Source organism: Oncorhynchus tshawytscha, unplaced genomic scaffold (genome assembly GCF_018296145.1).
Source record: "Oncorhynchus tshawytscha isolate Ot180627B unplaced genomic scaffold, Otsh_v2.0 Un_scaffold_4_pilon_pilon, whole genome shotgun sequence".
Classification (NCBI taxonomy): Eukaryota; Metazoa; Chordata; class Actinopteri; order Salmoniformes; family Salmonidae; genus Oncorhynchus; species Oncorhynchus tshawytscha.
The window spans coordinates 766,778-783,456 of NW_024609834.1; the positions used below are offsets into that span (position 1 = coordinate 766,778).

The window sequence follows — 16,679 nt, forward strand, 5'->3', positions numbered from 1 at the left end:
GCATCCATAGCAGTTTGTATGAATTTACATAGAATACACTTTAACAGAATGGAGAGGGAGAGAGATTGTTGCTGTACTCTCATATAAGGCCCTTGCTTCCAGTACAATTGAAGGCCACAATTTTCACAGTGATCTAGGATAACCTCCCCCTTGTGAATGTAAACGTATCCTAAAATCAGTACTCTTTGTGAATATGGGCTCTGGCCTGTCAGCAATGTCACTTCGCCTGAAATGCAACAAAGAAGTCACCTTTTCCTAGAGGGATTTACACTGTTATCAAAACGTCACGCCAGGGTAAGCCTACACGAGCCACAGCCCTTATTTGTTTGTGTTTCTAATATTTCCGATGGGGAAAATGTATGTAGGAAAACGATTGGAACAATTTCCCTGTTTGCCCGCTAGGTTTTATGGGTATTATGACTCATACTGTGATGGTGCATTCCTATGCATGTACATTTCATACTTATACATTTCATTGTGCTGTAGGTTGGTGTTATGTATGTGGCAGGTATAATTTTGGATCATGAATGTCACTCGGGCAAGTACTCTAGGCCAACCGCTGCTCAGGGCTAATGTTGTGTTCCAATTTAGTCACCTGCTTAGCGTAATTATTGTCCCCGTTAATCCACGCAGTTAATGAGCTGTTATGTTCTTGAACCGTGCTGTACACATAGACATTAAAACCAGGGCTGTACCAAGCCTTCCGTCCCGAAGAGGACGCAGTCACTCACCTCCCCAGTCAGTCCCGCTTTGATAGGACAGCGCTGGCTTCCTGCTTTTTATGTTTCTGATGCGAGTATGGTCGCCGTGCCAGACCAGTGATATCAATACTACCTCACTGTAACAGTATCTGTCGGCACAATTAATGCCTCCTCGGTAAGAATCGTCATAGCCTACATATTCTATAAATACTTGAAACGTCGGAGTGAACTGCTTGCAATAACTGAGGTGAGAATATTTTTTTGTCGACGTAAACTACACTACAGTATACTATTATTTAACTCTTAATGATAGCCGACATGGGCTATTGATAATGATACCATTTGTGTCGGATTCAACAGCTACACATGCACATCTCCCTATGAAGTTAGATAAAGGATTTTATGTGAATGAATTTCGATCAAGGTAAACTCAGCAGGGCGTGTTTACATGTTCAGTTGAAGGTTTCGTAAACACATTACTCATCCCTGCTTTATGTACACAGAACAAATAATTTCAAACATTTTACTGAGTTACAGTTTATATAAGGAAATCAGACAACTGAAATAAATAAATTAGGCACTAATCTATGGATTTCACATGACATGCATCTCTTGGTCACAGATACCTTAAAAAAAGGGGTGTGGATCAGAAAACCAGTCAGTATCTGGTATGACCATAATTTGCTTCATGCATTGGGATACATCTCATTCTCATAGAGTTGATCAGGCTGTTGATTGTGGCCTGTGGAATGTTGTCCCACTCCTCTTCAATGGCTGTTCAAAGTTGCTGGGTATTGGGTGGAACTGGAACACGCTGTCATATACGTCGCTCCAGAGCATCCCAAACATGCTCATTTCGGTGACATGTCTGGTGAGTATGCAGGCCATGGAAGAACTGGGACATTTTCAGCTTCCAGTAATTGCGTACAGATCCTTGTGACATGGTGACGTACATTATCATGCTGAAACATGAGGTGATGGTAGGGGATGAATTCCATGACAATGGGCCTCAGGATCTCGTCACGGTACCTCTGTGCATTCAAATTTGCCATTGATAAAATGCATTTATGTTTGTTGTTCATAGCTTATGCCTGCTCATACCATAACCCCACTGCAACCATGGGGCACTCTGTAAACAACGTTGACATCAGCAAACTGCTCACCCACACGACGCCATACACGTGGTCTGCGGTTGTGAGGCCAGTCGGACTTACTGTCAAATTCTCTAAAATTATGTTGGAGGCGGGTTATGATAGATAAATTAACATTCAGTTCTCTGGCTACAGCTCTGCTGGACATTCCTGCAGTCAGCATGCCAGTTGCACGCTCTCTCAATTTAAGAGGTCTGTGGCATTGTGTTGTGTGACAAAACAGCACATTTAAGAGTGCCCTTTTTTGTCCCTGGCACAAAGTGCATGTGTGTAAACATCATGCGCTTTAATCAGCTTCCTTGATATACCACACCTGTCAGGTGGATGTTATTATCTTGGCAAAGGAGAGTGGTTGTGGATGATGCCAGAGTTCCACAGTAGGCTGCATTATATTGAGCCTCAAATTCAACTTACTTTACCATTCTACTCTGTAATAGTATAATAACTCACTTAGTAAAATTATACTAAAACCAATAAACAGTTTAGAGTCGTGTCACCCTTCTCATCAGTTCTGTATTTCAAGAGGAAGTGCCTCCTAACTGTTTTCTCCCTTGAAAATAAGTCACCCAGAAGTGAAACCCTCCACATGCCACAACTTGTTTAAATAATCAGTTGTGTAGTCTTGGTATTATTTATACACCTTGCCTCACAAGTTTAACTAATTCACCTGCCTCTACAGTCCAGTAAAGAAAGTACACCCAAAGTTCAGAGTCTAGACTGAGGATAAATCCCATGCATTCTCATTCAGTTTTTATTTTCATCTTTCTGCACCTTATTAGCCAGGTCACATGTGTGTGTGGTTTATTCTCACATCCACTCCAGTGTCTACTGTCTACAGTTTGACTGGGTTCCCACTCCTCTGGGTGCAGATCTGATGGGGTTTGGGGAGGACCTGTGGTGTCCCCAGGCCCACGCGTCCCTGATGCGGCTGCAGGACTCGGAGCTGCGTCTGATGGAGGTGATGAAGAAGTGGATGAGCCAGCGGTCCAAGAGCGACCGGGAGTTCTCTGTTCAGCTGCACCAGATGGCTGCCATGGTTGAGAAACTGGAGGGGCCCCAGCCTGGGGGAGGACCGGACTACATCAGCCAGCTCAATCAGGTACTCTATGGGTCTATTTGATTGACATTTTTTCTTGTTGACTCCACCTCTTTTGATTTGAATGAAACTATCAATACATATTTGCCCATCATAGAAGTGGTCAGAAAGTAACTTTTTGGACCTGAATGCCAAAACATTTAGAAGATAGAAGTGCTCAATGTTGAACCATTTTGCATACCCCGCAATGAGACATCCATCCATGTCTTCGTCACTGGAAAAGATAAACGGTTGGGTTTGATATAATTTAAAAGCTTACAAACAGGGTTGTCATTATTTTATTATTTCTTGAAAAAAAATCTATAATAATAAAACATTATTTTTTAACCTTTAATATAAATGATTTAACACGTGAATTTATTTAACAATTTTCTCATATGTTGTAGCTTAGACCCTATTTTACATCATCTGATGTGTTTGTGTAGTGCCTGCCATCAGTTGATACACATCATGCTCTTGAGTACAGAGTGGGTGACAGTTGTTTGAAATTATACTGTCAATCTTCCATAGGAAACCTATTGCATTTTTTATTATTCGAACCAGGGACTGCAGTGACGCCTCTAGCCATTCCTATTTAAGTTGACATTCGACGGTGGGTGGGTCAGTTGCCATCTTTGTGGTAGTAATTGGAAGTAAAAATGTATATTACATTTCAATGATGTACCAGCTAAATTGCAGTGGTCTGGGATATGTCCATATATTTTCATGACACCCACCCTCTTTTCAAAAGTATACTGTGTCTCAACCGATGGAGGGAACAATATAAACATCTCAGATTATGTAAAATAGGGTCTAAGCTACAACATAAGGCGAAACAAAAAAACATACTTTACTCATTTGTAGGTAATTGACGTTGAAGGATAAAAAATGACATTATTTTTTGTTTGACAACCCTGTTAAAGTTTTTAAATTATGTCAAACTCAACCATTTATCTTTTCCAATGATTAAGACATGTACAGTATGTCTACAGTATGTCTCATGGTGGGGTAGGCGAAATGGGTCAACTTTGAGCACCTCTAACTCCTAAATGTCTTTGCATTCCGGTCCATTAAGTCCCTTTCTGACCACTTACTTCAACCATGGGCAAATATGAATGGGACGTTTCATTCAAATCAAAAGGAGTGCGGTCAAAAAGTGATTGAAATCAAGTGGAATGACCCTTACACTATATCAGTGGGTTTTAGCAAGCTCACTGGTTTAGACATGAGACCACATCCACCCCCAGCTGCAATGTGGACTTGACCTTTCAAACATTATTGATGATTGAGCATTACGTTTGATCAGTAGATGGCGATATGCAGAGCATTCACTTTATTAATTCTGTCTCTCCCTGTCTCTTTTTCTCTCTCTGGCCTCCTTCCTCTTTCAGTCGTGGGGTGTGCTGGTGGCTCAGACGGAGAGTTTGAGTCGTGTGATGCGGCGGCAGTCTGAAGACCTGCAGGTTGGGCCTCTCAGCAAACTGACCCTGCTGATCAGAGACAAGCAGCAGCTCAGGAAAACCTACACAGAGCAGTGGAGCCAGCTCAGCCAGGAGCTCAGCAGGGTCAGACACACACACACACACACACACACACACACACACACACACACACACACACACACACACACACACACACACACACACACATGACTGCACGCACACACACAAACAGATGAACATATCATTTATGAGTTCTGATAGTTTCTTTGGTTACCACTCTATTTTAGAGACAGTATACATCTCTATGTAGAGCCTTTTGTCACTGATCATGTCAGTGGCAAAAAACACTTCAGCGAGCAGGCCTTTCTAATCGACCTGGCCCGGGTATCCTGGAAGGATATTGACCTCATCCCGTCAGTAGAGGATGCCTGGTTGCTCTTCAAAGTGCTTTCCTCTCCATCTTAAATAAGCATGCCCCATTCAAAAAATGTAGAAATAAGAACAGATTGGTTCACCCCAGACTTGACTGCCCTTGACCAGCACAAAAACATCCTGTGGCGTTCTGCATTAGCATTGAATAGCTCCCGCGAGATAAAAAACATCAGGGAAGTCAGGAACCAATATACTCAGTCAGTTAGGAAAGCTAAGGCTAGCTTTTTCAAACAGACATTTGCTTCCGGTAGCACAAATTCCAAAAAGGTTTGGGACACCGTAAAGTCCATGGAGAATAAGAGCACTTCCTCCGAGCTGCCCACTGCACTGAGGCTTGGAAATACCGTCACCTCCGATTAAATCTATGATAATCGAGAATTTCAAAAAGCATTTTTCTACGGCTGGCCATACTTTCCACCTGGCTACCCCGGCCAACAGCTCTGCACCCCCTGCAGCAACTTGCCCAAGCCACCCCCCCGCTTCTCCTTCACTCAAATCCAGACAGCTGATGTTCTGAAAGAGTTGCAAAATCTGGATCTTTAACAATCAGCTGGCCTTGACAATCTGGTCCCTCTCTTTCTAAAATGATCACCTGAAATTGTTGCAACCCCTATCACTAACCTGTTCAACCTCTCTTTCGTATCGTCTGAGATCCCCAAAGATTGGAAAGCTGCCGTGGTCATCCCCCTCTTCAAAGGGGGAGACACTCTACACCCAAATTGTTCAGACCTATATCCATCCTGCCCTGCCTTTCTAAAATCTCCAAAAGCCAAGTTAACAAACAGATCACCGACCATTTTGAATCCCACTGTACCTTCTCCACTATGCAATCTGGTTTCTGAGCTGGTCATGGGTGCACCTCAGCCACGCTCAAGATCCTAAACGATATCATAACCGCCATCGATAAGAGACAGTACTGTGCAGCTGTCTTCATCGACCTGGCCAAGGCTTTCGACTTTGTCAATCACTGCATTCTTATCGGCAGACTCAATAGCCTTGGTTTCTCAAATGACTACCTCGCCTGGTTCACCAACTACTTCTCAGATAGAGTTCAGTGTGTCAAATCGGAGGGCATGTTGTCCGGACCTATGGCAGTCTCTATGGGGGTGCCACAGGGTCCAATTCTCGGGCCAACTCTCTTCTCTTTATATATCAATGATGTCGCTCTTGCTGCTGGTGATTCTCTGATCCGCCTCTACGCAGACGACACCATTCTGTATACTTCTGGCCCTTCTTTGGACACTGTGTTAACAAACCTCCAAATTAGCATCAATACCATACAACACTCCTTCTGTGACCTCCAACTGCTTTTAAATGCTAGTAAAACTAAATGCATGCTCTTCAACCGATCGTTGCCCACACCCGCCCGCCCGACTAGCATCACTACTCTGGATGGTTCTGACTTAGAATATGTGGACAACTACAAATACCTAGGTGTCTGGTTAAGACTGTAAACTCTCCTTCCAGACTCACATTAAGCATCTCCAATCCAAAATGAAATCTAGAATTGGCTTACTATTTCGCAACAAAGCCTCCTTTACTCATGCTGTCAAACATACCCTCGTATAACTGACTATCCTACCGATCCTTGACTTCGGCGATGTCATTTACAAAATAGCCTCCAACACTCTACTCAGCAAACTGGATGTAGTCTATCACAGTGCCATCCGTTTTGTATGCTCTCGTTGGCTGGCCCGCACTACATATTCATCGCCAAACCCACTGGCTCCAGGTCATCTATAAGTCGTTGCTAGGTAAAGCCCCGCCTTATCTCAGCTCACTGGTCACCATAGCAACACCCACCCGTATCTCTGGCTCCAGCAGGTATATTTCACTGGTCATCCCCAAATCCAACACCTCCTTTGGCCGCATTTCCTTTCAGTTTTATGCTGCCATTGACTAGAACGAATTGCAAAAATCACTGAAGCTGGAGTCTAATATCTCCCTCTCTTTCTTTAAGCATCAGCTGTCAGAGCAGCTTACCGATCACTGTACCTGTACACAGCCAATCTGTAAATAGCACACCCAGCTACCTCATCCCCATATTGTTATTTATCCTCTTGCTCTTTTGCACCCCAGTATTTCTACTTGCACATCAGCATCTGCACAAAGAAAGCTGTTTTAAACTTTGGGCTTGAAATAGTTAAGAGAACCACATGTGTGAATATAATGCATTCCCTTTTCACCAGTGTGGATATGCAGCAGGCGCTCCTCATTGAGATGCAGAGCTGCACAGTTATTGCAACTTCATTAACAGACAGCACTCAGTTGAAATGAAAGCCAATGGGCTGTAACTGAGTTTGGCCATTGTTGTCTAATTGAGAACTGCTCTTGCATAGCAAATGCATTTTGATGAGCAAAAGCCATCGGGGACTTTAATATGACAATAGTTTTTGCCCTTTCCATGGTTTCTATCATTACCCTATTATGGCGAGCAAATGATGTGTTAATCTTTAATGAATTGTTAGGTTTATGGGTTGCAGTTTGTACATTGCCTGGGTCAGGTTTTGCCTTAGTACCCCTGTACAGTACACTACAAACAAGTCACAGGCGTCATGCAGACATCCTCTGCACTTTTGTAGTGCAATGTATAATTAACCTTTTTTGTGAACTTTTGTGAAACACCACAAACACAGTTGAAAAATATATGGCAAATATAAATCAAAACGGGATGGTTTTCAGAAATGGATGGGAGGGGTTGAGTGGTTGAAGGATGGGATTAAAAACAAACAAAAGATTACTATTGTAAAGTATGCTGTGTCTGTAAATCAATCAATCAATCAATCAAATGTATTTATAAAGCCCTTTTTACATCAGCCTATGTCACAAAGTGTTATACAGAAACCCAGCCTAAAATTCTAAACAGCAAGCAATGCAGATGTAGAAGCACGGTGGCTAGGAAAAACTCCCTAGAAAGTCAGGAATCTAGGAAGAAACTTAGAGAGGAACCAGGCTCTGAGGGGTGGCCTGTCCTCTTCTGGTTGTGCCGGGTGGAGATTATAACAGTATGTGGCCAAGATGTTCAAACGTTCATAGATGACCAGCAGGGTCAAGTAATAATAATAATCACAGTGGGTGCAACCGGTCAACACCTCAGGAATAAATGTCAGTTGGCTTTTCATAGTCTATCGTTCATAGTTAGACAGCAGGTGCGGGTGAGTCTGGGGGGGGGTGGGAGAATACTTAAATTCACACAGGACACCGGACAAGACAGGAGAAATACTCCAGATATAACAGACTGACCCTAACCCCCGACACATAAACTATTGCAGCATAATTACTGGAGGCTGAGACAGGAGGGGTAGTATGTAGAAGCCTAAGTGTTGTTAATTATTTTACTCCAATTAAGGGAGGGATGGTAGGGTTAGGGGAAATAATTAAGGAAAATATATGGGGGGGAATGTGTGTGTGGGTATATATACAGTTGAAGTCGGAAGTTTACATACAGTCGGCAAAAAAGTATTTAGTCAGCCACCAATTGTGCAAGTTCTCCCACTTAAAAAGATGAGAGGCCTGTAATTTTCATCATAGGTACACTTCAACTATGACAGACAAAATGAGGGGGAAAAATCCAGAAAATCACATTGTAGGATTTTTAATGAATTTATTTGCAAATTATGGTGGAAAATAAGTGTTTTCTTTCCTCATGATACCATCTATTTTGTGAAGTGCAACAGGCCCACCTGCAGCAAAGCACCCCCACAACATGATGCTGCCACCCCTGTGCTTCACGGTTGGGGGTGGTGTTCTTTGGCCTGCAAGCCTCCCCGTTTTTCCTCCGAAAATATCGATGGTAATAATGGCCAAACAGTTCTATTTTTGTTTCATCAGACCAGAGGACATTCCTCCAATAAGTACGATCTTTGTCCCCATGTGCAGTTGCAAACCGTAGTCTGGCTTTTTAATGTCGGTTTTGGAGCAGTGGCTTCTTCCTTGCTGAGCGGCCTTTCAGGTTATGTCAATATAGGAACTGTTTTACTGTGGATATAGATTATTTTGTACCTGTTTCCTCCAGCATCTTCACAAGGTCCTTTGCTGTTCTGGGATTGCTTTGCACTTTTCGCACCAAAGTACGTTCAACTCTAGGAACCAGAAGGTGTCTCATTCCTGAGCAGTATGACAGCTGTGTGGTCCCATGGTGTTTATACTTGCGTACTATTGTTAGTACAGATGAACGTGGTACCTTCAGGCCTTTGGAAATTGTTCCCAAGGATGAACCAGACTTGTGGAGGTCTACAATTTATTTTCTGAGGTCTTGGCTGATTTCTTTTGAAAAAGAGACACTGAGTTTGAAGGTAGGCCTTGAAATACATTCACAGGTACACCTCCAATTGACTCAAATTATGTCAATTAGCCTATCAGAAGCTTCTAAAGCCATGATATTATTTTCTGGAATTTTCCAAGCTGTTTAAAGGCACAGTCAACTTAGGTTCTGTAAACTTCTGACCCACTGGAATTGTGATACAGTGAAATAATCTGTCTGTAAACAATTGTTGGAAAAGTTACTTGTGTCATGCACAAGTAGATGTCCTAACCGACTTGCCAAAACTATAGTTTGTTAACAAGAAATTTGTGGAGTGGTTGAAAAATGAGTTTTAATGACTCCAACCTAAGTGTATGTAAACTTCTGACTTCAACTGTATATATACAAATGGGGGATTGGAAATGATGCAGACAATTACATTGATGGAAGCCACAATCTATCTGCAATAATAAATCTGATGTACCCCCTAAAAAATAGTTATTTTTAACGTTAGATCAGTGGTCACCAACCGGTCGACTGGTCAATCTCAAGGCATTCCTAGTCGATCACCAAACATTTCTGTAAATAAAACTACGATAAAGCCTTGTTCCTATTTTTTATTTAGTTTAGTTTTTTGTTTCATGCTGTTGGCGGTAGGTGCACTTCATTCAGCAGTCCCAGTCCCGGGAAGGCAAAGTGTGCCCATTTTTAACCATTTCATGTGTCAGAAGGTAGAACTCCGCCTACCCGGCGAACCTAGAGAACAAATCAAGTGCTCCGTCATAGCAAAGTTGATACTGTGAAATTTTAAAACTAATACAGCAAAGAGCTACTGTTTTTATGAGTAAGTTCATGTTTAAGTTGTTGTTCAACACTGTCAGCACCTTGTTCAACACTTTTATAAGCCATAAAATACACTTTCTCACTACTTCCACTCATGCTACAACCAGTACTGCAGCCGCAATGAATGATTGTATCAAATTTTTGATAAGCTTGCATTGTTGTTGTTGTTATTATTAGTGGCTTATCTTTTTTAATATCGAGGAATATTTCTCTTTCTCTGATCATCATATCTGTACATAAGGCAGAAATAATGCTGTGCGACTTGAGTTTTGCCATCAGCTAGAAGACTGTTCTCTTTTCTCAGCGGAGGGACCGCTGCTCCCTGCCTCCCCTCAGACTGAACATCAGATGCAGGCCATCAGTCCAGTTTAATAATAATAATAATAATATTATGCTCACTCAGCTCTGCCTCACAAGTACTACAACAAATTATCTATTCCCAGTGTGATCATATACCTACATTTTTTAAAATATAATTTCAAAATTGTCTGAGAAGAACATAATTGGCAGGGCAATTCAAGCATAGCCAATATACAGTGATAATGTATTGGGCCTATAGCCTACTGCACAAACATCATTGCTACAGAACTGTTTTTAATTGGTTAATGTTACATAGGCATTTTGACTCAGAAAGTGATCATGACTCAGATAGGTTGGTGACCACTGCCTTAGATGGTGGCTTAATGGAAATGTTAAGGGTAAAGAATTGCAGTCAAACCAGTTTCTGTTACTAGGGCCTCTCTGATGTCACTGACCACTTCCTGTGTGCCTCTACCTCTGAGTTGAGAGGTGTTGGGATACAGACCTGTAGGGTCTGGGTCCCGGTCTTTCCTGTCTGGTCTTTCTACTCTCTCTCGTCTGTCTGTGTTGTCTCAGAGGTGGCAAAGCTGGGGTCAAACAAAAGCCTGCATTGTGAAGGCACTCCCACTTTTAACAAACCACACCCGTATCACTTGTTTGTACAGTATCACCTCCACTCCTTTTTAAGTACATTTATGATCCCCTCCTTTCCCTCTGATGATGGTGCTGTGTGGTTAGACAGTAGAAATGTATTTGAGGACTCTCATTGTTCTTAGAGAGTGGCTGAATAGCTCTCTTCATCCAATTTGTTCTTCAATTTATGCACCTTGTTTAGATGAGGTAACACTAATATACCCTTTCCATTTGTCAGGTGACCCAGACAGAGCTGGAGAGGCTGAAGACCAGCTATAGACAGCTGGTGAGGGATGCAGCGCAGGCGAAGAGGAAGTACCAGGAGGCCAGTAAAGGTGGGGAAGCTCACTCTTGCTCCATATCATTTCTCCAAACAGCACAGACACACTCTCACTTTGACTGGCTGAAAGGATTACATTCTGGACAACAGATGATCATTACCTCCTGATAGTTCTGTTTAGACAACTGATGTCCTATTGATTCACCAAATTAACACAGTTGATCATATTAGTAGTGACTATTTGTCATGTGTATTGTTTTTCCACTTCTATGCTACATTTGTGTGTGTTCTACTGATATATATATATATATATATATATATATACATATATATACATATATCTTGTGTTTGTTTAGATAAAGAACGTGAGCGTGCGAGGGAGCGCTATGTGAAGGCTACTCTGAGGCTCCATGAGCTTCATAATGAGTATGTTCTGTCAGTCAGAGCAGCCCAGGTGTACCATCAGCACCACTACAGCCAGGCCCAACCTGCCCTGCTCATGGCACTACAGAGCCTACAGCAGGAGATGGTACTCGTACTGTAAGTGTGTGTGTGTCTGTGGGTGAGTGAGTGAGGGGAAAGCACAACTCTGTCAGTGAATTCCCAGTCAGTGATGATCATATTGTGTGTGTACAGCGCGGTAGGGAAGTACTGTGACTCTATGGTTATCCCATCGTTACACTGCATGGTTTTGTATCTCACCTAATGTACTTCCCTTTTGATGGTAAGATTTCAAGCACTCTCATGGGAAGTTTGATATAATAGTTTTGGGCTGTTGTCCAAACACACATAATGTAATCAGTACTGGCCCTGGAGACCCACAGGGTGTGCAGGCTTTTGTTGCAGCTCTGTACTATACATACAGTGCCTTTGGAAAGTATTCAGACCCCTTGACTTTTCAAACATTTTGTTACGTTACAGCCTTATTCTAAAATCGTTTAAATAAAACAATTTCCTCAGCAATCTACATACAATACCCCATAATGACAAAGCGAAAACGTTTTTTTATACATTTTGCACATTAAAAACAAAAAACTGAAATACCTTATTTAGATAAATATTCAGACCCTTTGCTATGAGACTCGAAATTGAGCTCAGGTGCATCCTGTTTCCATTGATCATCCTTGAGATGTTTCTACAACTTGATTGGAATCCACCTGTGGTAAATTCAATTGATTGGACATGATGATTTGTATTATTGACTGTATGTTTGTTTTACTCCATGTGTAACTCTGTGTCGTTGTATGTGTCGAACTGCTTTGCTTTATCTTGGCCAGGTCGCAATTGTAAATGAGAACTTGTTCTCAACTTGCCTACCTGGTTAAATAAAGGTGAAATAAAAAATTTGGAAAGGCACACACCTGTCTATATAAGGTCCCACAGTTGACAGTGCATGTCAGAGCAAAAACCAAGCCATGAGGTCAAAAGAATTGTCTGTAGAGCTCTGAGACAGGATTGTGTCGAGCCACAGATCTGGGGAAGGGTACCAAACATCTGCCACATTGAAGGTTCCTAAGAACACAGTGGCCTCCATCATTCTTAATTGGAAGAAGTTCGGAACCGCCAAGACAACCTATAACTGGCCGCCCGGCCAAACTGAGCAATCGGGGGAGAAGAGCCTTGGTCAGGGAGTTGATCAAGAACCCGATGGTCACTCTGACAGAGCTCTAGAGTTCCTCTGTGGAAATTGGAGAACCTTCCAGAAGGAGAACCATCTCTGCAGCACTCCGCCAATCAGGCCTTTATGGTAGAGTGGCCAGCCGGAGACCACTCTTCAGTAAAAGGCACATGACAACACACTTGGACTTTGCCAAAAGGCACCTGAAGACTCTCAGATCATGAGAAACAATATTCTCTGGTCTGATGAAACCAAGATTGAACTCTTTGGCCTGAATGCCAAGCGTCACGTCTGGAAGAAACCTGGCACCATCCCTACGGTGAAGCGTAAAACTGCTATAGACCTCTCATGACCTCAGACTGGGGTGAAGGTTCACCATCCAACAGGACAATGACCCTAAGCACACAGCCAAGACAACACAGGAGTGGCTTCGGGACAAGTCTCTGAATTAAAATAATAATAATAATTTAAACTTTATTCAACCAGGTAGGCCAGTTGAGAACAAGATCTCATTTTCAACTTGTGACCTGGCCAAGATAAAGCAAAGCAGTGCGACCAAAAACAACAACACAGAGTTACACATGGGATAAACAAAACATACAGTCAATAACACAATAGAAAAAGTCTATGTACAGTGTGTGCAAATGTAGTAAGATTAGGGAGTTAAGGCAATAAATAGGCCATGGTGGCGAAATAATGACAATTTAGCATTAACACTGGAGTGATAGATGTGCAGATGATGATGTGCAAGTAGAGATACTGGGGTGCAAAAGAGCAAAACAATAAATAACAATATGGGGTGGGTGTGCAATCTACAGATTGGCTGTGTACAGGTAGAGTGGTTGGTAAGCTGCTCTGATTGTTAATGCTTAAAGTTAGTGAGGGAGATATGTCTGCAGCTTCAGTGATTTTTGCAATTTGTTCCAGTCATTGGCAGCAGAGAACTGGAAGGAAAGGCGGTCAAACGGGGTGTTGGCTTTGGAGATGACCAGTGAAATATACCTGCTGGAGCGTGTGTTGCTATGGTGACCAGTGAGCTGAGATAAGGCGGGGCTTTACGTAGCAAAGACTTATAATTGACCTGGAGCCAGTGGGTTTGGCGACGAATATGTAGCGAGGGCCAGCCAACAAGAGCATACAGGTCGCAGTGGTGGGTAGTATATGGGGCTTTGGTGACAAAACGGATTGCACTGTGATAGACTACATCCAATTTGCTGAGTAGAGTGTTGGTATAGAGTCTGAGTAGAGTTTTCAATATTCCCAGGTAAGAAGTTTTAGGTTGTAATTATAGGACTATTTCTCTCTCTACCATTTGTATTTCATATACCTTTGACTATTGTTCTAATAGGTACTTTAGTATTGCCAGCCTAATCTTGGGCTTGAAGTCATAAACAGTGCAATGCTTGAAGCATTGCTAAGAGGTGCTGGCAAATGCAGGAAAGTGCTGTTTGAATGAATGCTTATGAGCCTGCTGCTGCCTACCACTGCTCAGTCAGACTGCTCTATCAAATCATAGACTTAATTATAATATAATAACACGCAGAAATTACGAGCCTTAGGTCATTAATATGGTCAAATCCGTAAAACTATCATTTCGAAACAAAACGTTTATTCTTTCAGTGAAATACGGAACCGTTCCGTATTTCATCTAACGGGTGGCATCCATAAGCCTACATTTTGCTGTTACAATTCACAACCTTCAATGTTATGTCATAATTATGTACAATTCTGGCAAATTAGTTCTCAATGAGCCAGGCGGCCCAAACTGTTGCATATACCCTGACTCTGCGTGCAATGAACGCAAGAGAAGTGACACAATGTCCCTAGATAATATTGCCTGCTAACATGAATTTATTTTAACTAAATCGGCAGGTTTAAAAAATATATACTTGTGTATCGATTTTAAGAAAGGCATTGATGTTTATGGTTAGGTACACTTGTGCAACGATTGTGCTTTTTTTTGCAAATGCGCTTTTGTTAAATCATCCCCCGTTTGGCGCAGTTGGCTGTCTTTGTTAAGAAGAAATAGTCTTCACACAGTTCGCAACGAACCAGGCGCTCCAAACTGATGCATATACCCTGACTCTGTTGCACAGAACGCAAGAGAATTAACACAATTTCCCTAGATAAAAGAAATTCATGTTAGCAGGCAATGTTTACTAAATATGCAGGTTTAAAAATATATACTTGTGTATTGATTTTAAGAAAGGCGTTGATGTTTATGGTTAGGTACACATTGGTGCAATGACAGTGCTTTTTTGCGAATGCGCTTGTTAAATCACCCGTTTGGCGAAGTAGGCTGTGATTCAATGATAAATTAACAGCCACCGCATCGATTATATACAACGGAGGACAAGCTAGATAAACTAGTAATATCATCAACCATGTGTAGTTAACTAGGGATTATGTTAGGATTGATTGTTTTTTTTATAAGATAAATTTAATGCTAGCTAGCACCTTACCTTGGCTCCGTGATGCACTCGCATAACAGAGTCTCCTCGTGGAGTGCAATGTAATCAGCCATAATCGGTGTCCAAAAATGCAGATTACTGATTGTTATGAATACTTAAAATCGGCCCTAATTAATCGGCCATTCCGATTAACGGTCGACCTCTTGTATGTTTGGCAGCATGAGTGAAGGAGGCTTTGTTGCAAAATAGGAAGCCGATTCTAGATTTAATTTTGAATTGGAGATGCTTAAAGTGAGTCTGGAAGGGGAGTTTACAGTCTAACCAGACACCTAGGTATTTGTAGTTGTCCACATATTCTACGTCAGAACCTTCCAGAGTTAGTGATGCTAGTCAGGCGGGCGGTGCGGGCAGCAATCGGTTGAAGAGCATGCATGTCCTTGAGTGGCTCAGCCAGAGCCCAGACTTGAACTCAATCAAACATCTCTGGAGAGACCTGAAAATAGCTGTGCAGCAACCCTCCCCATTCAGCCTGACAGAGCTTGAGAAGATCTGCTGAGAAGAATGGGAGGAACTACCCAAGTACAGGTGTGCCAAGCTTGTAGTGTCATACTCAAGATGAATTGACGCTGTAATCGCTGCCAACGGTGCTTCAACAAAGTAGTGAGTAGAGGGTCTGAATACTTATGTAAATGTCATAGTTCTGTTTATTTTTATTTTTTATGAATCAGCAAACATTTCTAAACAGTTTTTGCTTTGTCATTATGGGGTATTGTGTGTAGATTTAATTTTAGAATAAGGCTATAACCTAACAAAATGTGGAAAAAGTTAAGGGGTCTGAATACTTTCCGAAGTCACTGTACCTATTTAATAACTGATCATCAAGCCTTTGATTAGATGGTGCATTAGTGCTGGGCTAGAAAAAAGCCTGCACACCCAGTGGGTCCCCAGACCAGTATTGAATAATACGGCCCTGACCTCTGACTTTTGCCCTGTAACCCAGGAAGGAGATCCTGCAGGAGTACTATGACATGTCCAGTATGCTCCAACATGAGGTCGTATCTGTCCACGAGGAGATGTCTGCTGCTTTGATGGCCATAGAGCCACACAGAGAGTACGAGAGCTTCATCCAACAGAACAGGTATTCAGCTGCAAGTCACTCTGGATAAGAGAATCTGCTAAATTACTCAAATGTAAATATTCAGATCTTAGTGCAGTCAAGAGGCTGAAAAGTTTCACCATGTGTGTTCAGGTCTGTAGGGGAGGTTCCGGTGTGTGTGGAGTTTGACTCTGGTCTTCTGGAGAACACAGATCGACTCAAGACTGGAGAGCTGGAACTAAATGAGCTTACAGTGGAGGGGATCCAGCACAGGTTAGTTTATACGCACACACAGACACAGTGCAATCAAAAAGTATTCAGACCCCTTGACTTTTCCCCCAAAACTTTTTAGATACAGCCTTATTCTAAAATGTACTAAATGTTTTTTTTCCTCATCAATCTACATACAATACCACATAATGACACAGCGAAAACAGGTTTTTATAATTTTTTT

General features: G+C 42.1%; 1 protein-coding gene across 4 annotated transcripts in view; it reads left to right on the forward strand.

Moving 5' to 3' along the window:
* The first annotated feature begins 716 nt into the window (after positions 1-716).
* The window catches only part of LOC112249238 (tyrosine-protein kinase Fes/Fps), a 40,889-nt gene continuing 24,926 nt past the window's right edge, over positions 717-16,679 (forward strand). The window contains exons 1-7 of one of the 4 annotated variants that reach the window (XM_042319627.1): positions 717-948; positions 2,675-2,951; positions 4,319-4,492; positions 11,059-11,155; positions 11,457-11,640; positions 16,130-16,267; positions 16,379-16,498. In XM_042319627.1, the coding sequence (XP_042175561.1) occupies positions 2,727-2,951; positions 4,319-4,492; positions 11,059-11,155; positions 11,457-11,640; positions 16,130-16,267; positions 16,379-16,498 (938 nt within the window). In that variant the 5' untranslated portion in view covers positions 717-948; positions 2,675-2,726. The remainder of the gene's footprint in view (positions 949-2,674; positions 2,952-4,318; positions 4,493-11,058; positions 11,156-11,456; positions 11,641-16,129; positions 16,268-16,378; positions 16,499-16,679) is intronic. The other 3 variants (XM_042319624.1, XM_042319626.1, XM_042319625.1) reach the window with 3 other exon arrangements.